The 26,109-nt window shown below is 38.0% G+C and overlaps 1 protein-coding gene across 1 annotated transcript in view; it reads right to left on the reverse strand.

Moving 5' to 3' along the window:
* The window catches only part of LOC121386473 (sortilin-related receptor-like), a 91,586-nt gene that overhangs the window by 57,601 nt on the left and 7,876 nt on the right, over window positions 1-26,109 (reverse strand). The window contains exons 4-12 of the mRNA XM_041517388.1: window positions 25,314-25,584; window positions 24,078-24,216; window positions 17,336-17,545; window positions 15,801-15,932; window positions 11,717-11,833; window positions 8,343-8,465; window positions 6,004-6,237; window positions 3,878-4,030; window positions 2,086-2,250 (exon numbers count right to left, since the gene is read on the reverse strand). Of these exons, the coding sequence (XP_041373322.1) occupies window positions 2,086-2,250; window positions 3,878-4,030; window positions 6,004-6,237; window positions 8,343-8,465; window positions 11,717-11,833; window positions 15,801-15,932; window positions 17,336-17,545; window positions 24,078-24,216; window positions 25,314-25,584 (1,544 nt within the window). The remainder of the gene's footprint in view (window positions 1-2,085; window positions 2,251-3,877; window positions 4,031-6,003; window positions 6,238-8,342; window positions 8,466-11,716; window positions 11,834-15,800; window positions 15,933-17,335; window positions 17,546-24,077; window positions 24,217-25,313; window positions 25,585-26,109) is intronic.

Below are 26,109 nucleotides of genomic sequence, written 5' to 3' on the forward strand. Positions count from 1 at the left end.
TAAAGGGAATTCCCTTTTTATTTATTACTGTTACAAATGTCAGGTCTGATTTAGAAATTACGTAATGTCATATTTGAAACAATAAACAAGATTGCCGCAGAGTATGATTCACGTTAAGTAAAGCCATGAAAGGAGATTGAAAAAAAGATTTTGAAAATATTGGGCGAGACTATTTATACAATAGGCGAACTTGTTGGTCTATTTCAACATTGAGAAAACGGGGAAAAGTGCAGTAATAAACTTTGGATTGTATACTAGTATAAACAGATTTTATGGCTATACCATCATGGGTTTTTTTGTTTTTTTCGTCTTGAAACAAATTTTATCTGATTTTCAAATCACTGGCATGATTTTGCAAGTAAGGTTTTGATTGGTCGAAATGAAATGAAATGTCAACTGGACATGAGCTCCAACGGGCTGCTGTTAGATCCACATGTAATAGTGCAGCTAATTTTAATTAGATTGATTGCACTCATTCATTTTGCGCAAGAACATACCACTCAACTGCTGCGCGGTCTCGTGGTATATATTTTGCACAAATTAAACTTGTGTAATAGATAGGAAGTGAAAACAACATATGTGAAGTTTTGTATATTTATCCTGCATACCACACAAATGGAGGGGAAAAGCTGTTATTTCTGTTATTTCATCCATATTGTATGACCTAGAGGTCAAATGAGTGAATGAATGAATGAATGAATATTTAACGACACCCCAGCACGAAAAATACATCGGCTATTGGGTGTCACACTATGGTAATGCAAACAAATAAAGTGATGGTCAACATCAATACAAAAATTCAAGATTTAAACAAAAACACAGTGTAAAGAACTGTGCAAAAACAGAAACAGCACAGACAGATACTGACTTTTACTCAAAATTTCAAGGGGATTCGTGCTGTATAGGCCATTCTCAAAGAGAATGTTACACCCCTGCACCACCGTGAGGTTACAGCACGTGCTGGGGCCAAATGAGTGACGTCATAATGTAGCTATGCGTGTGACGTCACATGAGTGGCGTCAAAAGTGACAATCTGCTAGCACATGTTTATGGCTTTTCTTTAATCCGTCAGCATAATTGGCCAATAGAAACAGTTGTTGCATGATAAATATAATAAAACAATCAGTGTACAGATGAACTGAAGCAGAGACTGACAGACAAGACGAATGGATGGATGAAGGATGGATGGATGGATGGATGGATGGATGGATGGATGGATGGATGGATGGATGGATGGATGGATGGATGAAGGATGGATGGATGGATGGATGGATGGATGGATGGATGGATGGATGGATGGATGAAGGAAGGAAGGAAGGATGGATGGATGGATGGATGGATGGATGGATGGATGCATGGATGAAGGATGGATGGATGGATGGATGAAGGATGGATGGATGGATGGATGGATGGATGGATGGATGGATGGATGGATGGATGAAGGATGGATGGATGGATGGATGGATGGATGGATGGATGGATGGATGGATGGATGGACGGACATACGTATGGATAGATGGATGGATGAAAGATGGATGGTTTAAAGTTTTATTTTGTTTAATGACACCACTAGAGCACATTGATTTATTAATCATCAACTATTGCATGTCAAACATTTGGTAATTTTTTTCCATTAGTAGTAAGGGATCTTTTTATATACACCATCCCAGAGACAGGATAGCACATACCAGTCGCAGTGCACTGGCTGGAATGAGAAATAGCCTAAAGGGATGAATGGATGGATGGATGGACAGATCGATGGACGGATAGATGGATGTATAGATAGGCAAATGGATGAACGGACGGATGGATGGATGAATGGATGGATGGACAAACAGAAAGATGGATGAAGAGATGTATGGATAAATGGATGGATGGACACAGGATGGATGGATGGATGGACAGATGGATGGATGGATGGATGGATGGATAAGTGGATGGATGCACAGATGGATGGATGCCAGATGGATGGACAGACTGATGGATGGCTGGATGGATGGATGGACAGATGGATGGATGGATGGATGAATACACAAATGGACAAACATGGCTGCAATGTATATGAAAGAAGAGCAGACAGCTTACCGCAGTTCTGTTCATCAGAGTTATCAGAACAGTCTGCCGAGCTGTCACACCGGCGATACTCGGAAATACACTGGCCGTTACTGCATTGAAACATCTGATACGGGCACGATGTGGTGGTTTGATACTTCCTCGATGTGGTCGGCATGGGTGATGTGGTTGTATATCCTGAAACACACACAAAATATTCCATATCGTAACTCAGGCTTGGTTCAACAAAGGCCATGGTTTGTGCTGTCCTGCTGTATCCACGAGTACTCGGGCACGGGCCGAGTCTAGCAAGATTCGAGTCCATTCACACGACAGGATGGGAATTAAGAAATAAAGAAAGAAATGTTTTATTTAACGACGCACTCAACACATTTTATTTACGGTTACATGGCATCAGACATATGGTTAAGGACCACACAGATTTTGAGAGGAAACCCGCTGTCGCCACTACATGGGCTACTCTTTCCGATTAGCAGCAAGGGATCTTTTATTTGCGCTTCCCACAGGCAGGACAGCACAAACCATGGCCTTTGTTGAACCAGTTATGGATCACTGGTCAGTGCAAGTGGTTTACACCTACCCATTGAGCCTTGCGTAGCACTCACTCAGGGTTTGGAGTCGGTATCTGGATTAAAAATCCCATACCTCGACTGGGATCCGAACCCAGTACCTACCAGCCTGTAGACCGATGGCCTAACCACTACGCCACCGAGGCCGGTCAGGGATGGGAATTAAGATGCACAATGGTGTTTTACTTTATTCCTTAGTCTCATTATCAGTAAGTATTTTGGACTCATGATGGAGGCCGTAGTTGGAGCTGGAGCCAAAAACATTCCTCTAAGTCATGTGAATGTATATCCTGAAACACACAACATATTACGTTCATCCATGAATAATGTGAACGTTCACTTAAAACAGTCACATTCATTTACCAGTTACGTTCATCCATGAATAATGTGAATGTTCACTTAAAACAGTCACATTCATTTACCAGTTATGTTCATCCATGAATAATGTGAACATTCATTTACGCAGTGACGTTCATTTACCAGTTACATTCATCCATGAATAATGTGAACGTTCACTTAAAACAGTGACGTTCATTTACCAGTTACGTTCATCCATGAATAATGTGAACATTCAGTTACACAGTGACGTTCATTTACCAGTTACGTTCATCCATGATGAATAATGTGAACGTTCACTTAAAACAGCCACGTTCATTTACCAGTTACGTTCATCCATGAATGTGAATATTCACTTACACAGTGACGTTCATTTACCAGTTACGTTCATCCATGATGAATAATGTGAACGTTCACTTAAAACAATCACGTTCATTTACCAGTTACGTTCATCCATGAATAATGTGAACATTCACTTACACAGTCATGTTCATTTACCAGTTATGTTCATCGATTAACTGTATGAATGTTCACTTACCAGTTACATTAATTTACCAGTTACATTCATCCATGAACAATGTCAACATTTGCTTACCAGTCATGTCCATTTACCAGTTATGTTCACTGATTAACTGTCTGAATGTTCACTTGCCACCGTTACATTACTTTACCAGTTACATTCATCCATGAACAATGTGAACGTTTACTTACCAGTCATGTTCATTTACCAGTTATGTTCATTGATTAACTGTCTGAATGTCCACTTACAAATCACGTTCATTTACCAGTTACCTTCATTTATCACAGTGACGTTAATTTACCAGTTACCTTCATTTATCACAGTGACGTTAATTTACCAGTTACATTCATCCATGTGAACGATGTAAATGTTCACTCACCACAGTAAGTTTCATCAGAATTGTCTCCACAGTCGTTGTAGCCGTCACATCGGGATGACCACCACACACAGAAGCCGTTGTTGCAGGTGAACTGTGAACTCGAACACGACCCAGGAAAACTGGTGGTTGTTGATATAATCGTCGCATTAGTATCTATTCACAAACATTTAGAGAATATTATCTATTAACAAACATTTAGAGAATATTATCTATTCACAAACGTTTAGAGAATATTATCTATTAACAAACATTTAGAGAATATTATCTATTAACAAACATTTAGAGAATACTATCTATTAATTAACAAACATTTAGAGAATATTATCTATTAACAAACATTTAGAGAATATTATCTATTAAAAATTATCTATTAACAAACATTTAGAGAATATTATCTTTTAACAAACATTTAGAGAATAGTATCTGTTAACATTTAGAGAATATTATCTATTAACAAACATTTAGAGATATTATCTATTAACAAACATTTAGAGAATATTATCTATTAACGAAAATTTAGAGAACAGTATCTATTAACGAACATTTAGAGAATATTATCTATTAACGAACATTTAGAGAATATTATCTATTAAGAAACATTTAGAGAATATTATCTATTAACAAACATTTAGAGAATATTATCTATTAACAAACATTTAGAGAATATTATCTATTAATTATCAAACATTTAGAGAATATTATCTATTAAAAAACATTTAGAGAATATTATCTATTAACAAACATTTAGAGAATATTATCTTTTAACAAACATTTAGAGAATATTATCTATTAACAAACATTTAGAGAATATTATTTATTAATTAACAAACATTTAAAGAATATTAACCATTAATTAACAAACATTTAGAGAATGTTATCTATTAACAAACATTTAGGGAATATTATCTATTAATTAACAAACATTTAGAGAATATTATCTATTAACAAACATTTAGAGAATATTATCTATTAATTAACAAACATTTAGAGAATATTATCTATTAATTAACAAACATTTAGAGATTATCTATTAACAGACATTTAGATAATATTATCTATTAACAAACATTTAGAGATTATCTATTAACAGACATTTAGATAATATTATCTATTAACAAACATTTAGAGAATATTATATATTAATTAACAAATATTTAGAGAAAATTATCTATTAATTAACAAACATTTAGAGAATATTATCTATTAACTAACATTTAGAGAATATTATCTATTAACAAACATTTGGAGAATATTATCTATTAACAAACTTTCAGCTGTTATATAATTTACTATATTCCGATTGGATGACGTTCCTTCAATAAACCTCTGAAAATGAAAGAAAGAAAGAAAAATGTTTTATTTAACGACACACTCAACACATTTTATTTACGGTTATATGGCGTCAGACATATGGTTAAGAAGCACACAGATATTGAGAGAGGAAACCCGCTGTCGCCACTTCATGAAATACTCTTTTCGATTAGCAACAAGAGATCTTTTATATGCACCATCCCACAGACAGGATAGCACATACCACGGCCTTTGGTATACCAGTCATGGTGCACTGGCTGTGATGAGAAATATTCCAAATGAAATAGACGGGGATTGATCCCAAACCAATCGTGCATCAAGCGAGCGCTTTACCACTGGACTAAGTCCCGCACCCTCTATAAAAGAACGAGTGCCAGAAGCTATTAGTCTTTCAACAACTGGTATATCAAAGCCGTGGTATGTGCTATCCTATCTGTGGGATGGTGCATATAAAAGATCCCTTACTATTAATGGAAGAATTTAGTGGGTTCCTCTCTATGATTGTGTCAAAATGACCATATGTTTAACATCCAATAGAAGATGATTAATAAATCAATGTGCTCTAGTGGTGTCGTTAAACAAAAAACAAACAAACTAAAGTGAAACCCATCTAAACCAGACACCCTAGGGGACCAAGACAAAATGACTGCTATTAAGAGGGATCCAGTTTTGAGAGGTTAAGTTCTGTCATGGTTTTTAAAAAGGGACTCTGTAAAGCATCCGGTTTTGAGGGAATTCCGGTTTACTGAGGGTCCGGTCTTGCGATGTTTCACTGTGCTAATTTTTGTGCTGTCAGCAGCTGTTAGAGGACTTACGACAGTCAATTTCGTCGCTGTGGTCATCGCAGTCAAATTCTCCGTCGCACAGCCACGTGCGCTGAATGCACATGGAGCTGTTGTGACATCGGAATCTCCACGGCGAACACGAGACGGATTGCGTGCAGTTGACCTCGTCCGACCCATCCTCGCAGTCGTTCTGTCCGTTACACAGCTCAGCCGTGCCGATACAGTCGCCACTCCCGCATCGGTGCTCCCACGATCTACACGATGCTGAAACAAAGAAAGGAAGGTGTGCTTTAAAATAAAAAATAAAAGAAGGCGTTTATAAAATAAAAAAGAAAGGAATGTGTTTACATACAAAAGAAAGGAAGGTGTGTTTTAAAAATAAAAAATAAAATACTGTATTTTTAAATTAAAAAGAAAGGAAGGTGTGTTTTAAACATAAAATAGAAAATACTATATTTTTTAAATTAAAAAGAAAGGAAGGTGTGTTTTAAAAATAAAATAGAAAATACTGTATTTTTAAATTAAAAAGAAAGGAAGGTGTGTTTTAAAAATAAAATAGAAAATAATGTATTTTTTAAATTAAAAAGAAAGGAAGGTGTGTTTTAAAAATAAAATAGACAATAATGTATTTTTTTAATTAAAAAGAAAGGAAGGTGTGTTTTTAAAATAAAAAAGAAAGCATATGTGCATTTAAAATAAAAAGAAAGGAATGTGTGTATATAAAATAATTAGAAAGGTTTTTAAAATAAAAAGAAACGAATATAAAAATAGAAAGGAAGGTGTTTTTAAAATAAAAAGAAACGAATATAAAAATAGAAAGGAAGGTATTTTTAAAATAAAAAAAGAAAGGAACAGGGTTTTAAAATAAAAAAGAAAGGAAGGTGTTTAAAAAAAAAAAATGTTTTTAAAAGAAAAAAGAATATCTTTAAATTAAAAAGAAAGGAATGTGTTTTTAAAATAAAAAAGAAAGGAAGGTGTGCTTTTAAAATAAAATAGAAAAGAATGTGTGTTTAAAATAGAAAAGAAAGGAATGTGTTTTTTTAAAACTGAGTACCGTATTTGACCGGAAATTAGCCCACGTCTTTGAATAAGCCCCCCTCCGTTTTGATAGCATTTAAGAAATTAGGCCCTCATTCGTAAATAAGCCCACCCCCCAACTTTGTCACCTTATAAATAAGACGAAATTGTACGTTTGTTCAAAGTTCATTTAAAAGGTCATACCTCCTGCAAATAATTAAACACAAATGTAACACAATATTTTACCACCAGTGAGACTTAGCAGTCTAACAGTAACAGTGTCTAACATTGTTTTCAATTTCATGCCTGCAGTATTTCTTTGAAGTACACAAGCCCAAGTCTGAACTAAAACCAACGTCTATTTTTACCACCACACTGGGTCAGCAGTTAATGCTAATTAGGCAAATACCTTATTCTGATTGATTGACCTTGATTGACAATTCTTTTTAGTGTTAGCTGGCTGCCTGTATCAGAAACGTGTGTATACGCTATTGAGTTTGTTGTTAATTGCTGTTGTTTTAAGTCTTCTCGGCATTAAATTTCGGATGTAAATAAACAGCACTTAAGTAATTTTAACATAGAAGGTGTGTTTCTGATAATTAGATACTAGTAAAAAAACAATTTAATTAATAAACAATTATTATTTATTAATAACAATAACACTAATCAATAGATGTGCTACTGAACGTTTTTTGTTTTCTTCCTAGTTAATTTAATTATTATTAGTTAATTTAATTACTATTATTATTATTTATTTTAATTATCATTATTAATATTTTTTTCAACAAAACTGGCCCCTTGTCTGGGAATAAGCCCACCCCATGCTAAGCTCACAATGAGTTGCCTTGGCCCCCTGGGCTTATTTCCGGTCAAATACGGTAAATCAGTGTTTAAAATAAGATAAGAATGTGCATTAAAGAAGTGCATATTTCAAATGAAAAGGAATCCACATTTTCTAATTAAAAAAGGAATGTGCAGTTTAAAAAAAAAAGAAAGGACATTGCACTTTTAAAATAATAAAGAAAGGAATGTGTTCTTTTAAAATAAACCTGAACATAACATGTCTTTTTAAAATAACAATGTAAAAACTAGCCAGGATTTTATATGGGGGGGGGCATATATATATATATATATATATATATATATATATATATATATATATATATATATATATATATATATATATATATATATATATACACAGGTATATATTAACTGCATGTTTCAGTTATGTATTTAAACCCAGCTATATTAGTGAATGATCTGGTACACAGTCCTCTACGTTAACTTTTCCATCTAGGAGCCAGGTGGTCTGCACACTGTACTGTGCTTCAAAATGTGTGAGTACTCACAGTGAGTACAGTTGAGTTCGTCAGACCCATCGTGACAGTCGTTTTCGAAGTCGCACACCCACATCTTTGAAATACACCGGTGATTGTGACACTGGAACTGGTCGTTATTACACGTTGGGTAGTCTGAAAGGAAATACACCAGTGATTACTACACTGGAACTGGTCGTTATTACACTTTGGGTAGTCTGAAAGGAAATACACCGGTGATTATTACACACTGGTTGTTATTACACTTTGGGTAGTCTGAAAGGAAATACACAGGTGATTATTATACACTGATCGTTATTACACTTTGGGTAGTCTGAAAGGAAATACACCAGTGATTATTACACACTGGTCGTTATTACACTTTAGGTAGTCTGAAAGGAAATACACCGGATATTATTACACACTGGTCGTTATTACACTTTGGGTAGTCTGAAAGGAAATACACCGGATATTTATACACTGATCGTTATTACACTTTGGGTAGTCTGAAAGGAAATACACCAGTGATTATTACACACTGGTCGTTATTACACTTTAGGTAGTCTGAAAGGAAATACACCGGATATTTATACACTGATCGTTATTACACTTTGGGTAGTCTGAAAGGAAATACACCAGTGATTATTACACACTGGTCGTTATTACACTTTGGGTAGTCTGAAAGGAAATACACCGGATATTATTACACACTGATCGTTATTACACTTTGGGTAGTCTGAAAGGAAATACACCGGATATTATTACACACTGATCGTTATTACACTTTGGGTAGTCTGAAAGGAAATACACCGGTGATTATTACACACTGGTTATTATTACACTTTGGGTAGTCTGAAAGGAAATACGCCAGTGATTATTACACTGGAACTGGTCGTTATTACACTTTGGTTAGTCTGAAAGGAAATACACTGGTGATTACTACATTGGAACTGGTCGTTATTACACTTTGAGTAGTCTGAAAGGAAATACACCGGTGATTACTACACTGGAACTGGTCTTTATTTCACTTTGGGTAGTATGAAAGGAAATACACCGGTGATTATTACACACTGGTCATTATTACACTATGGGTAGTCTGAAAGGAAATACACCGGTGATTATTACACTGGAACTGGTCATTATTACACTTTGGGTAGTCTGAAAGGAAATACACCGGTGATTATTACACACTGGTCATTATTACACTATGGGTAGTCTGAAAGGAAATACACCGGTGATTATTACACTGGAACTGGTCATTATTACACTTTGGGTAGTCTGAAAGGAAATACACCGCTGATTACTACACAGGAACTGGTCGTTACTACACTTTGGGTAGTCTGAAAGGAAATACACCGGTGATTATTACACACTGGTTGTTATTACACTTTGGGTAGTCTCAAAAGAAATACACCGGTGATTATTACACACTGGTCATTATTACACTTTGGGTAGCCTGAAAGGAAATACACCAGTGATTGCTACATTGGAACTGGTCATTATTACACTTTGGGTAGTCTAAAAGGAAATACACAGGTGATTATTACACTGGAACTGGTCGTTATTACACTTTGGGTAGTCTGAAAGGAAATACACCGGTGATTACTACACTGGAACTAGTCGTTATTACACTTTGGGTAGTCTGAAAGGAAATACACAGGTGATTATTACACTGGAACTGGTCATTATTACACTTTGGGTAGTCTAAAAGGAAATACACCAGTGATTATTACACTGGAACTGGTTGTTATTACACTTTGGTTAGTCTGAAAGGAAATACACAGGTGATTATTACACTGGAACTGGTCGTTATTACACTTTGGGTAGTCTGAAAGGAAATACACTGGTGATTACTACATTGGAACTGGTCGTTATTACACTTTGAGTAGTCTGAAAGGAAATACACTGGTGATTACTACACTGGAACTGGTCTTTATTTCACTTTGGGTAGTATGAAAGGTAATACACCGGTGATTATTACACACTGGTCATTATTACACTATGGGTAGTCTGAAAGGAAATACACCGGTGATTATTACACTGGAACTGGTCATCATTACACTTTGGGTAGTCTGAAAGGAAATACACCGCTGATTACTACACTGGAACTGGTCGTTACTACACTTTGGGTAGTCTGAAAGGAAATACACCGGTGATTATTACACACTGGTTGTTATTACACTTTGGGTAGTCTCAAAAGAAATACACCGGTGATTATTACACACTGGTCGTTATTACACTTTGGGTAGTCTGAAAGGAAATACACTGGTTATTATTACACACTGGTCGTTATTACACTTTGGGTAGCCTGAAAGGAAATACACCAGTGATTGCTACACTGGAACTGGTCATTATTACACTTTGGGTAGTCTAAAAGGAAATACACAGGTGATTATTACACTGGAACTGGTCGTTATTACACTTTGGGTTGTCTCAAAAGAAATACACCGGTGATTATTACACACTGGTAATTATTACACTTTGGGTAGCCTGAAAGGAAATACACCAGTGATTGCTACATTGGAACTGGTCATTATTACACTTTGGGTAGTCTAAAAGGAAATACACAGGTGATTATTACACTGGAACTGGTCGTTATTACACTTTGGGTAGTCTGAAAGGAAATACACCGGTGATTACTACACTGGAACTAGTCGTTATTACACTTTGGGTAGTCTGAAAGGAAATACACCGGTGATTACTACACTGGAACTGGTCGTTATTACACTTTGGGTAGTCTGAAAGGAAATACACCTGTGATTACTACACTGGAACTGGTCGTTATTACACTTTGGGTAGTCTGAAAGGAAATACACCGGTGATTACTACACTGGAACTGGTCGTTATTACACTTTGGGTAGTCTGAAAGGAAATACACCAGTGATTATTACACTGGAACTGGTTGTTATTACGCTTTGGGTAGTCTGAAAGGAAATACACCTGTGATTACTACACTGGAACTGGTTGTTATTACACTTTGGGTAGTCTGAAAGGAAATACACCTGTGATTACTACACTGGAACTGGTCGTTATTACACTTTGGGTAGTCTGAAAGGAAATACACCTGTGATTACTACACTGGAACTGGTCGTTGTTACACTTTGGGTAGTCTGAAAGGAAATATACCAGTGATTATTACACTAACAATATATCTGACAAACACAAATTAGCTGAAAAGAAGAGAGAGATGAGGGCCTTGTGTGTGGAATTTAATTTTATTTAGATGAAATTAGCAGGTGAGTCTCAACTTGAGTATACATTTAAAGCTGAGTATACGGAAAATACCACTCGATATCGGTATCGTGTCCATACTTAATACCGTACAGATACTGGGGTAAATCACCTCAAAAATACCGATACCGAACCTTGAATCTGAATACCGCCCAGCTCTAGAAATGAGAACCTACCACAGTCATGTTCGTCCGAACCGTCGGGGCAGTCAAAGTCCGTGTCACACTTCCAGCGCAGAGGAATACAGCGGCCATCACTACAAGCCATGTTGTTGGGTGGACATGTTGAATATGCTACAACGAAGGAAGGAAGGAAATGTTTTATTTAATGACGCACTCAACACATTTTATTTACGGTTATATGGCGTCGGACATATGGTGAAGGATCACACAGATATTGAGAGAGGAAACCCGCTGTCACCACTTCATGAGCTACTCTTTTTCGATTAGCAGCAAGGGATCTTTTATATGCACCATCCCACCGACAGAATAGTACATGCCACAGCCTTTGTTACACCAGTTGTGGAACACTGAATGGAACAAGAAATAGCCCAATGGGCCCACCGAGAGGAATCGATCCTAGATCAATCACACATCAGGCAAGCACTGTATCACTGATCTATGTCTCGCCCCTCGCTACTACAAAAAGATAAAAGGTACAAGTTTGTTTTTGATTTTTAGTTATTGACACAGGGCTTGAAATACACGATTTTTTTCTTTCTTTTTTTTAGATCTATAAGGTTTAATAGAATTTCACCTGCTAATATTACCCAAAAATTGCAGGTCATTCTTCGACATCACTGGAGCACATCGATTAATTAATTATCGGCTATTATATGTCAAATATTTGGACAGCACATACTACTGCTTTTGATATACCAGTCATGCAGCACTGGTTGGGATGGCGAAAACCCCCAGACCAAATAATAAGTCTACTAAGGGAATTTGATCCTTTGATCCAAACACCACATGTAAGGCCCAGGGATTTATCCAGGATATTTTGCCAGGGATTTATCCAGGATATTTCACCATGGATTTATTTAGGATATTTCACCAGGATATTTCGCCAGTGATTTATCTAGGATATTTTGTCTGGTACTTATGTAGGATGTTTCACCATGGATTTATGCAGGATACTTCACCAGGGTTTTATCCAGGATATTTCGCCAGGGATTTATACAGGATATTTTGCCTGGTATTTATGCAGGATATTTCACCATGGATTTATGCAGGAAATTTCACCAGGGATTTCACCATTCACCATGGATTTATGCAGGATACGTCACCAGGGATGTATCCAGGATATTTCGCCATGGTCCCATGTCTGATGGCATTGGGAACATTATCAGTACACGACTGTTAAATTAATTTATTACAACAGACACAATTAAATACACTGTATATTATATATGTTGGGAATCTTTAGTACAGACATTGGCAATTTTCAGTGCCACTTTCTGTTGGGAAGGGGCCTTTGTTCCGACCCACAGAACGTCTGGATAAATCCTGTAAGCACTCAACAACTGTTATATGAAATGGCATGGTATGTGCTGTCCTGCCTGTGGGATAATGCATATAAAAGATCCCTTGCTACCAACAGAAAAAAGGTAAGTTTCCTCTCTTAAGATTATATGTCCGCCGGCGGGCTCATTGGGCTATATCTTATTCTAGCCAGTGCACCACGATTGGTACTTGTACACCAAAGACCATGGTATGTGCTATCCTGTCTGTAGGATGGTGCATATAAAAGATGCCTTACTACTAATGTAAACAAATGTACCAGGTTTCCTCTCTATGACTATATGTCAAAATTACCAAATGTTTGACATCCAATAGGCGATGATTAATAGATCAATGTGCTCTAGTGGTGTCATTAAACAAAACAAACTTTAACTTTATATAAAAGATCCTTTGCTACTAATGGAAAAATGTAGCGGGTTTGCTCATTATGACTATATGTAAAAAAAAGAAGAAATATTTGATGTCCAATAGCCGATGACGAATAAATCGATGTGCTCTAGTGGTGTTGTTAAACAAAATAAACTTTAACTTTAACTTCATATAAAAGATCCCTCGCTACTAATGGAAAAATTTTACGGGTTACCTTGCTATGACTACATGTATACATTTGTATGTCAAAAAAATTAAATATTTGATGTCCAATAGCCGATGACGATTAAACTGATGGTGGCGTCTTTATACAAAACAAATTTTAACTTTATATAAAAGATCCCTTGCTACTAATGGAAAAATGTAGGGCGTTTTCTCGCCGATGATGAATAAATTGATGTGCTCTAATGGTGTCACTAAACAAAACAAACTTTTTAACTTTCTACCTCCACATCAGGACTCGAACTTAAGAATTTGTCATCCACGGCATTTTTTTTTCAAATTGCCATAGGTAAAACGACCCACCGACGGTAATTTTGAGCCTGCGAACCAGATTTTATTTTAAACGGTCACTTTTGCAGCAAATAAATACAACTAAAAGGTTGTTTTGTTGCATGTGGACTATTTTAAATGTACAAGTGTTAAATACTGGCGGATAATGTACACCAGATGTATTCATTTTGTTGTCGTTTTACCGACAGCAGTAATTGTTATCCAGCCGAACAAATTTGCCGGCAGTCGCGCTTCTGACCCACAGTAAATTGGAGACACCTTGAGGAGCTTTCACTTTTATAGATACTTTGCCTGTCCTCAAAACAAACGCATATTCCCCTAAGGATAGTAGTCTGGTTCGAACATCCCAACACCCAATGGGTTGGCATAAAATTCTTCTGCTGTGCACCCCTTCCTGTTCCAGTTACGTGACTGTGACTTCCTTCTTTTTCCAAATGTAGCAGGTTTCCTCTTTAACCTTCTGACTACTGCAGGCGAGATATCTCGCCCGACGTCACGTCAGTCGATATACTGTACACTGTATACAGTGCATTCCCCAATTCATATTTCCCGCCGTTTTGCACACGACACTCACCGGAAACGGAAATATAATTAAAGAAAAAAGATTTTTTTTCAAAATGGTGGTTTTTGTTTTGATTTTTTCAATTGAAAATACCTTGAAAGTTTGAGTTCAAAAAGTGGTTTTCGGCAAGTATTTTCGCTTGACAACAATGGCGGCACGTCGCGGTAATTTTCAGGGATCGATAGCTGATTGTAACAGCTAATTTGATAATAAATTTGATCGTTTTACCAACAACGAAAATTACCAAATATTGCAATATGAATCGTAGTTCGGGTTTTAAAAAAAATTCTGGTCAGAAAACCACTGTTATCGGGAATAATGGACATAAATACTGGACAGCTGGCCACAAATGCCCGTAAGTAAACGCAACTTTTTCGATTTTTTGCCTAATTTTAATCACCATTAGCCGATCTAAAATAATAAAAATTACAAAAAAAAGACACGAAAATAATACTTACCGATTCATATATGAACTTTATTTCATGTATTTATGAAACATTTAAGTGAATATATGTGAGTAAAAATTATAAACTTGTACCCACTCAACGTGGTTTTTGTTAAAAATTAATCCAGTAGTCTAAAGGTTAAGACTATATGTAAAAATTACCAAATGTTTGACATCCAATAGCCGATGAATAACAAATCAATGTGCTCTAGTGGTGTCGTTAAACAAAACAAACTTTTAACTTTTCCTTCTTTTTCCTGAGTGAACTGCACGGAGAACTGGAAGCGGGGAGGCATTTATTTCGAGGATAGGTGAAGTTGAAAAGAAATCCAATCTGATTAAAATTAGCTCTATTGGTCTACCAGTAGATCTAACAGCATTGCATGGACTCCCATGTCCAGATTAATAACAATTTAAATATCGACCAATTACACTTTGCCTTTTATAGCGTTATTCGGGAGCATACAAATTCTAAAAATATCGGACTAGACTATTTATGCAATAGGCGAACTTGTTGGTCTATTTCAACATTGAAAAAACAGGGGGAAAAGTGCATTAATAAACTCTGGATTGTATACTAGTATAAACAGATTTTATGGCTATACCATCACGTTTTTTTTTTTTCGTCTTGAAACAAATTTTATATAACATTTTATACTGACATTAGTTTCCGGCAGACTTCGTAATTCGAATAATTTCGTATACCCTCGGCATAATCCCGAATGTTTTCAAATTCTTTTCAAATCACTGGCATGATTTTGCAAGTAAGGTTTTGACTGGTCGAATGAAAGGTCAACTGGACATCGCTAACCGTCACTTAGTTCGAGCCCTGCGACATGCATCCTACTTACGACAGTCGACCTCGTCGCTCCCGTCGATGCAGTCGTTGTCATGGTCACACTTCCACGTGGACGGGATGCAACGCGAGTGGTTACCGTGGGAATGGTTACTGCACAGAAACTGACCTGGAGCACATGTAGTACCTGAAAACACAACAAGTCATGTACATCGAGTTTAAACATTTATTATCTTTTTTTATAAAAAAAAATTAAAATAAAGTTTATTGACCCCAAGAAAACAATTTAGCAGTGCCAGGGTTGAGGCCCTGGTATCACTACTTTCCAATCATTCAATATGCTAAATATTGTACATAAGTGAACAGTACTGATATATAGAGGATTCGTCACGAGTATTTTTTAACCTTCTGAGTCACGTCAGTTGATATACTGTACACTGTATACAGTGCATTCCCCAATTCATATTTCCCGCCGTTTTGCACACGACACTCACCGGAAACGGAAATATAATTAAAGAAAAAAGATTTTTTTTCAAAATGGTGGATTTTGTTTTGATTTTTTCAATTAAAAATACCTTGAAATTTTGAGTTCAAAAAGTGGTTTTCGGCAAGTATTTTCGCATGACAACAATGGCGGCACGTCGCGGTCATTTTCAGGGATCGATAGCTGATTGTGACAGCTAATTTGATAATAAATTTGATCGTTTTACCAACAACGAAAATTACCAAATATTGCAATATGAATCGTAGTTCGGGTTTAAAAAAAAATTCTGGTCAGAAAACCACTGTAACAGGGAATAATGGACATAAATACTGGACACCATTAGCCGATCTAAAATAATAAAAAATAAATAAAAAAGACACGAAAATAATTCATATATGAACTTTATTTCATGTATTTATAAAACATTGAAGTGAATATATGTGAGTAAAACTTATAAACTTGTACCCACTCAACGTGGTTTTTGTTAAAAATTAATCCAGTAGTCTAAAGGTTAATATGGAAAATATCAGCCGAGTCTATGTACATCGATATTTGTTGAGGCTCTGCCTCAACAAATACCGATTAACTAGACGAGGTTATTATTTTACAAATTAAAAAACACGAGTAGCAAATTCTATTTATCCTGTAACACTTCTAAAATAAGATATTCCAGATTGCACATGTGTGATACAAGATATTTTTATCACACAGTTTGAAAATGTCTTTATCACTAGAGTAAGACTGAATAGGTATGTAATAAACAGAGGTTATTATCCACACTGATTTTACGAAACGAATGACAGGATTTTGGTATTGCCCGAGTGAGAGCGTGAGTGTAATAAATTTTTTCTTATCCATATTATTGTTGGTGTCGTTATGAATAACAGGACCCAACTCAAAATGTTTCAGCCACAACTAGAAGGAGACGACGAAATGACGTCATATTTCAAATGCACAGTCTGAGCTAGGACTGGAGAAGTAATGTCATGGTATGATGTCGATTCCCCAAATTATGTCATTACACTTGTTATTACACGTGTTATTTGTATGATTATTATTAACTTGGTTATGTTGAACCATATGGATAATAAAACTGATATACGTACCATTGGTCAGTACACAGTTGCCATTTTCGTCCATGGTTTCCTGGCTCGACTTACACAGACACTGTTCATCACCTGACTGCTGTAGAATACGGGACGGCACATTGTCGGCACACTTGCACGTCCTGTTCGGCTGACCATGAACTGATGGGTGTGGCTTCGGCAGACACAGTTGACTGCAGACATGATTACCACGGCTACAGGCACTGTGGACTACAAATAAACAAGATTCAAAATAAAAACAGAAAGAAGTGTTTTATTTAAAGGCATACTGTCACAGACCACTGACTTATTGAATTGTCTAACAAAGTATTACCTGAACAAAAATAATTTGATTTGTCCCTAAGTGTACTTTGTTCAACCATCTTCATAACCACCATACTCCATTTATTAATGATATACTCTTCAAAAAAAGAAACGCAAAAGGGTACAAATGGGTTATAACTCTGATTTTATGTTTCCTACCGGTTCATGCTTTGTGAATATAAGGTCATTGCATGTCCCAAACACATTCCCACGGTTACATTCGATAAAACGCAGCTACTGTACAATAAAGTTCCAAAATGTGAATATTCGCAAAAACGCAGCCACGTGCAAACCATGTCACCACTGCACGTGCGTTGTCTGCACGTGCAACATGAACACCGACAGTATAAAAGTGCAGGGTGTTCGCTTGTCTGGCCTCTGTATCTGGCCGACAGTTGACAATCCAGGACATGCCACGTCTCAGTGAACCGCAGAGAAACAATGCCATCGGCCGACTAGACGCAGGCGAATCCAGAACGGCCGTTGCCAGGGCATTCCATGTGTCCCCAAGCACCATCTCCAGACTGTGGGACCGTTACCAACAACATGGATCAACACGTGACCTCCCTAGATCCTGTTGACCACGGGTCACTACCCCCGGGCAGGACCGCTACATCCGGGTACGCCACCTTCGGGAACGATTGACTACTGCCACCTCCACAGCCGCAGCAATACCAGGTTTGCGCAGGATATCCGACCAGACCGTACGGAACCGCCTACGTGAGGTAGGAATTCGTGCCAGACGTCCAGTTCGAGGTGTCATCTTAACACCACAACACCGTCGACTCCGACTGCAGTGGTGCCAGATTCATCGACAATGGCCTCAACTGCGATGGAGACAGGTGTGGTTCAGTGACGAGTCCCGATTTCTGCCCCGACGTCATGATGGAAGATGTCGCGTGTATAGGCGTCGTGGTGAACGTTATGCGGCAAACTGCGTGCAGGAAGTGGACAGATTCGGCGGGGGTAGTGTCATGGTGTGGGCAGCCATCTCACACACTGGCAGAACTGACCTGGTCCACGTGCAGGGCAACCTGAATGCACAGGGCTACATTGACCAGATCCTCCGGCCACACATCGTTCCAGTTATGGCCAACGCCAACGCAGTGTTCCAACATGACAACGCCAGGCCTCACACAGCACGTCTCACAACGGCTTTCCTACAGAACAACAACATTAATGTCCTTCCTTGGCCATCGATATCACCGGATTTGAACCCAATTGAGCATCTATGGGACGAGTTGGACCGACGCCTCCGACAGCGACAACCACAGCCCCAGACCCTGCCCGAGCTGGCAGCAGCCTTGCAGGCCGAGTGGGCCACCATCCCCCGGGACGTCATCCGTACTCTGGTTGCTTCAATGGGCAGGCGGTGCCAGGCAGTTGTCAACACACACGGAGGCCACACCCGGTATTGACTCCAGATGACTTTGACCTTGGTGGTGTGTCCTATCACTTACTCACAATGGACTAGAGTGAATTGTGAACAATCCTGCAACATTTGGTAATTATCGTACTCACCATTCAATAATTAAATCAATTCTCCAAATGTTACGACAATGTGGTTTTGCGTTTCTTCTTTTGAAGAGTATATTTTGTAAAAATAATTGAATTATGGCAATGGTCCATAATTCAAAAACTAAAATTGCCGAGAAGGTTGACATGGATTTAACTCCATCATGGTTCAGTTAAGTTGATGCAATAGCTAGATTTGGTTTCCAACAATTAATGTAATTTTTATTTATTATCCATTTTTAGAGAAATATGGTCCTTTAATCCTGACAGTATGCCTTTAACGACACACTCAACACATTTTATTTACGGTTATATGGCATCAGACATATGGTTAAGAACCACACAGATATTGAGAGAGGAACCCGATGTTGTCATTTCTTGGGCTCAAGGGATCTTTTATATGCACCATCCCACAGGTCAGGGTAGTACATACAACAGGCTTTGAGATACCAGTCGTGTGGCACTGGCTGGAACAAGAAATAGCCCAATAGGCCCACTGATGGGGATCGACTCCACACCGACCGTACATCGAGCAAGTGCCTTACAACTGGGCTACATTTCGCCCCTAAGATTCAAAATAAAGCAAAAATTCCATGGAATTGAATGTGAATGAATGAAGGAATGAATGCATGGATGAATGAATGCATGGATGAATGAATGAATGAATGAATGCATGGATGCATGGATGGATGGATGGATGGATGGACAGATGGACGGACAAATGAATGAATGAATATTTAATGCAGGAATTGAATATTTCACCTACAATAAATTTAAAATCTCAACAGATTTTCTACTGATTTTTTTTTTCTACTAGTAAATTAAATAATTTGGTTCTTGGGGATATGTTGTTTCTAAACAAATATTAATCAATATATTGTGGCATTATGCCACTTGAGCTGAAACATACGTTTTCTTTCAAGAAAAAATTAAAAGCAAAAGATTTGGCAGTCCCTGCATATTTTAATGAGGGTGAAAGAAACAAACTCTGCACTGAAGACTTTGACTGGGAATAACTGATCTAAAAGGCCACAGATTTACACACTTCATTGGAGAAAATCCATATGGTGTGGTCATTATGTGGAAGATTCAGAACAAGGGCTTCTAGATTATGGTAGTCCCACTCCCATGGCTAGTGATATTCAATGTTGAGCTAGTAAGTAACTACTATTGCCATGCCAGACAGGGCTTCTAGATTATGGTAGCCCCACTCCCATGGCTAGTGATATTCAATGTTGGGCTAGTAAATAACTACTATTGTTATGCCTGACAGGGCTTCTAGATTATGGTAGCCCCACTCCCATGGCTAGTGATATTCAATGTTGGGCTAGTAAATAACTACTATTGTCATGCCAGACAGGGCTTCTAGATTATGGTAGCCCCACTCCCATGGCTAGTGATATTCAATGTTGGGCTAGTAAATAACTACTATTGTCATGCCAGACAGGGCTTCTAGATTATGGTAGCCCCACTCCCATGGCTAGTGATATTCAATGTTGGGCTAGTAAATAACTACTATTGGTATGCCCGACAGGGCTTCTAGATTATGGTAGCCCCACTTCCATGGCTAGTGATATTCAATGTTGGGCTAGTAAATAACTACTATTGCCATGCCAGACAGGGCTTCTAGATTATGGTAGCCCCACTCCCATGGTTAGTGATATTCAGTGTTGGGCTAGTAAATAACTACTATTGCCATGCCAGACAGGGCTTCTAGATTATGGTAGCCCCACTCCCATGGTTAGTGATATTCAATGTTGGGCTAGTAAATAACTACTATTGTTATGCCCGACAGGGCTTCTAGATTATGGTAGCCCCACTCCCATGGCTAGTGATATTCAATGTTGGGCTAGTAAATAACTACTATTGTTATGCCCAACAGGGCTTCTAGATTATGGTAGCCCCACTCCCATGGCTAGTGATATTCAATGTTGGGCTAGTAAATAACTACTATTGCCATGCCAGACAGGGCTTCTAGATTATGGTAGCCCCACTCCCATGGTTAGTGATATTCAATGTTGGGCTAGTAAATAACTACTATTGTTATGCCCGACAGGGCTTCTAGATTATGGTAGCCCCACTCCCATGGCTAGTGATATTCAATGTTGGGCTAGTAAATAACTACTATTGCCATGCCAGACAGGGCTTCTAGATTATGGTAGCCCCACTCCCATGGTTAGTGATATTCAATGTTGGGCTAGTAAATAACTACTATTGTTATGCCCGACAGGGCTTCTAGATTATGGTAGCCCCACTCCCATGGCTAGTGATATTCAATGTTGAGCTAGTAAGTAACTACTATTGCCATGCCAGACAGGGCTTCTAGATTATGGTAGCTCCACTCCCATGGCTAGTGATATTCAATGTTGGGCTAGTATATAACTAATATTGCCATGCCAGACAGGGCTTCTAGATTATGGTAGCTCCACTCCCATGGCTAGTGATATTCAATGTTGGGCTAGTAAATAACTACTATTGTCATGCCAGACAGGACTTCTAGATTATGGTAGCTCCACTCCCATGGCTAGTGATATTCAATGTTGGGCTAGTAAATAACTACTATTGTTATGCCCGACAGGGCTTCTAGATTATGGTAGCCCCACTTCCATGGCTAGTGATATTCAATGTTGGGCTAGTAAATAACTACTATTGCCATGCCAGACAGGGCTTCTAGATTATGGTAGCTCCACTCCCATGGCTAGTGATATTCAATGTCGGGCTAGTAAATAACTACTATTGCCATGCCAGACAGGGCTTCTAGATTATGGTAGTCCCACTCCCATGGCTAGTGATATTCAATGTTGGGCTAGTAAATAACTACTATTGTCATGCCTGACAGGGCTTCTAGATTATGGTAGCTCCACTCCCATGGCTAGTGATATTCAATGTTGGGTTAGTAAATAACTACTATTGTCATGCCAGACAGGACTTCTAGATTATGGTAGCTCCACTCCCATGGCTAGTGATATTCAATGTTGGGCTAGTAAATAACTACTATTGCCATGCCAGACAGGGCTTCTAGATTATGGTAGCTCCACTCCCATGGCTAGTGATATTCAATGTTGAGCTAGTAAGTAACTACTATTGCCATGCCAGACAGGGCTTCTAGATTATGGTAGCTCCACTCCCATGGCTAGTGATATTCAATGTTGGGCTAGTATATAACTAATATTGCCATGCCAGACAGGGCTTCTAGATTATGGTAGCCCCACTCCCATGGCTAGTGATATTCAATGTTGGGCTAGTAAATAACTACTATTGTCATGCCAGACAGGGCTTCTAGATTATGGTAGCCCCACTCCCATGGCTAGTGATATTCAATGTTGGGCTAGTAAATAACTACTATTGCCATGCCAGACAGGGCTTCTAGATAATGGTAGCCACACTCCCATGGCTAGTGATATTCAATGTTGGGCTAGTAAATAACTACTATTGCCATGCCAGACAGGGCTTCTAGATAATGGTAGCCACACTCCCATGGCTAGTGATATTCAATGTTGGGCTAGTAAATAACTACTATTGCCATGCCCGACGGCCAGTGAATGTTTTTGTCAAATGTTGCATTTTAGTCTATTTTGTAAATATGAATATCCTGACCCCCCCCCCCCCCCCCCCCCCCCCCCCCCCAATGTTAGTGTTTTAAGCTCCATCTCCGTGTTTAGTTGACATATCTGATTATTACATTTATTTAGTACAATTTTATTAACTTAAAGTAAACTAGGGCTAGTGAATTTTTAATCGTGGCTAGTAAAATTTTAAAATCACTGATCCCACGGCTAGTGGATTTTATAGAAATTATAGAAGCCCTGTCTTTTAATTTGATTTTTTATTATCCACATAACTCAAGGTATACTGGGAAACACACCTATAATCAGTATATGACACTTCCTGTTATTATGCCGTCTATAAAACAGAGAGCACCAGATCTACTTATTTAGGTTAAATCATTCAAATTTAAATATCAACACATTTACATGTGGCGATCCCAACTTAACACTACAAGAAAATAGTCTCATCTTCAAAGCAATCCAACATTTTATTGCTGAAAACAAACATTTTGACTGATAATATCAAAATGAGGTCACCTGATATTTTTTTTTGTATATGATGCAACCATGCTTCCTGCAAGCCTGTCGCAGCATTATCGAACCAAGTAAAAAAAACCATGATATCAAAACGAGGTCACCTGATATCTTTTTTGTATATGATGCAACCATGCTTCCTGCAAGCCTGTCGCAGCGTTATCGAACCGAGTCAAATAACCCTGATATCAAAACGAGGTCACCTGATATTTTTTTTGTATATGATGCAACCATGCTTCCTGCAAGCCTGTCGCAGCGTTATCGAACCGAGTCAAATAACCATGATATCCAAACGAGGTCACCTGATATTTTGTTATATCATGCAACCATGCTTCCTGCAAGCCTGTTGCAGCGTTATCAAACTGAGTCAAATAACCACGATATCAAAATGAGGTCACCTGACATTTTGTTATATCATGCAACCATGTTTCCTGCAAGCCTGTTACACCCTTATCGAACAGTTAAAAGTTTGTTTTAACGACACCACTAGAGCACATTGATTAATTAAGCATCGGCTGTTAGATGTCAAACATTTGGTAATGCTGACTCGTAGTCATCAGAGGAAACCCGCTACATTTTTCCTAATGCAGCAAGGGATCTTTTACATGCACTTTCCCAAAGACAGAAAAGCACATACCATGGCCTTTGTCCAGTTGTGGTGCACTGGTTCCGAATGAGAAAAAACCCAATCAGTTGAATGGATCCACCGAGGTGGTTCGATCCTGCAACGCAAGCACCTCAAGTGAGCACTCAACCGACTGAGCTAAATCCCACCCCCCCGAGTCAAGTAGCTATGATATCAAAACATTGTAACCTGATATTCTGTATGTAAAAATAGTTACCTCGTTGAAGTGTGTTCGATATTATCTTCAGATCAGTAATTCCGTCCTGTTCGTGTAGGAAAACATGAACACCCATCCCGGAATTTTTTGCCGCCATCATGATGCCGTTCCGTGACTGATCTGACCAATACATATTCAACTAAAAAGGAAAACGGTCACCTTTTAGATTGCAATTTCACTGGATAGAATGAATGAATGGATGGATGGACGGATGGATGAATGAATGAACCAATACATATTCGACTGAAACGGAAAATGGTCGTCTTTAAGATTGCAATTTCACTGGATAGCATGAACGCATGAATGAATGAATGGATGAATCGACGAATGAACGAACGAACGAAAAACGAATGAACGAACGAATGAACGAACAAACAAACAAATTAATGATTGATTGATACCGTTCAATGACTGATCTGACCAATACATATTCGACTGAAATGGAAAATGGTCGTCTTTAAGATTGCAATTTCACTGGATAGAATGAACGCATGAATGAATGCATGAATGAATGAATGAATGAATGAATGAACAAACGAACGAACAAACAAACAAATTAATGATTGATTGATACCGTTCCGTGACTGATCTGACCAATACATATTCGATTGAAAAGGAAAATGATCGTCTTTAAGATTGCAATTTCACTGGATAGAATGGATGGATGAATGAATGAATGAATGAATGAATGAATGAATGAATGAATGAATGAAAGGTTTTTTCCTATCACAATTCAGTTCCTTCACCGATCTGACCAGAACATAAACGACTGAAAAGAGAAATGGTCAATTTAAGATTGCAATTTTACTGGATAGAATGAATAAATGAAGAATGAATGAAAGAAAGAAAGAAATGTTTTATTTAACGACGCACTCAAAACATTTTATTTACGGTTATATGGCGTCAGACATATGGTTATGGACCACACAGATTTTAAGAGGAAACCCGCTGTCGCCACTACATGGGCTACTCTTTCCGATTAGCAGCAAGGAATCTTTTATTTGTGCTTTCCACAGGCAGGATAGTACAAACCATGGCCTTTATTGAACCAGTTATGGATCACTGGTCGGTGCAAGTGATTTAACCACTGAGCCTTGCAGAGCACTCACTCAGGGTTTGGAGTCGGTATCTGGATTAAAAATCCCATGCCTCGACTGGAATCCGAATCCAGTACCTACCAGCCTGTAGACCGATGGCCTAACCACGACGCCAGTCCAATATTGACAGATTACCTACCTTATATAGTCCAATAGCAAAGGGGTTTGGCAGATGGCTCCACCCTGACACCAAGACCCGCTGGTTCTTTCCATCCATATCGGACGACATGATTTTGTGGGTTCCAGCATCCGTCCAATACAGTCGCTCTGCGGAAATGTCGATAGCGAGCGCGCTTGGTGAATGAACCACGGAGCTGTTAACCACCGTGTGAATGGATGACTTCGTTCCGTCCATCCACGCCCGGACTATGCGGGGATTCGTTGAAGACCAGTCCGCCCAGTAGAGATATCTAAAGAGGAAACAAAAACCACTTGATAAAGTTAAGTTAAGACCAGTCCACCCAGTAGAGATATCTAAAGAGGAAACAAAAAACACTTGATAAAGTTAAGATCAGTCAGTCCAGTAGAGATATCTAAAGAGGAAACAAAAAACACTTGATAAAGTTAAGTTAAGTAAAGTTAAGATCAGTCAGTCCAGTAGAGATATCTAAAGAGGAAACAAAAAACACTTGATAAAGTTAAGACCAGTCCACCCAGTAGAGATATCTAAAGAGGAAACAAAAAACACTTGATAAAGTTAAGACCAGTCCACCCAGTAGAGATATCTAAAGAGGAAACAAAAAACAATTGATAAAGTTAAGGTAAGATCAGTAGTTAAGACCAGTCCCAGTAGAGATATCTAAAGAGGAAACAAAAAACACTAAGACCAGTGATATCTAAAGAGGAAACAAAAAACACTTGATAAAGTTAAGACCAGTCAGTCCAGTAGAGATATCTAAAGAGGAAACAAAAAACACTTGATAAAATTAAGTTAA

Source organism: Gigantopelta aegis, chromosome 12 (assembly GCF_016097555.1).
Source record: "Gigantopelta aegis isolate Gae_Host chromosome 12, Gae_host_genome, whole genome shotgun sequence".
Classification (NCBI taxonomy): domain Eukaryota; kingdom Metazoa; phylum Mollusca; class Gastropoda; order Neomphalida; family Peltospiridae; genus Gigantopelta; species Gigantopelta aegis.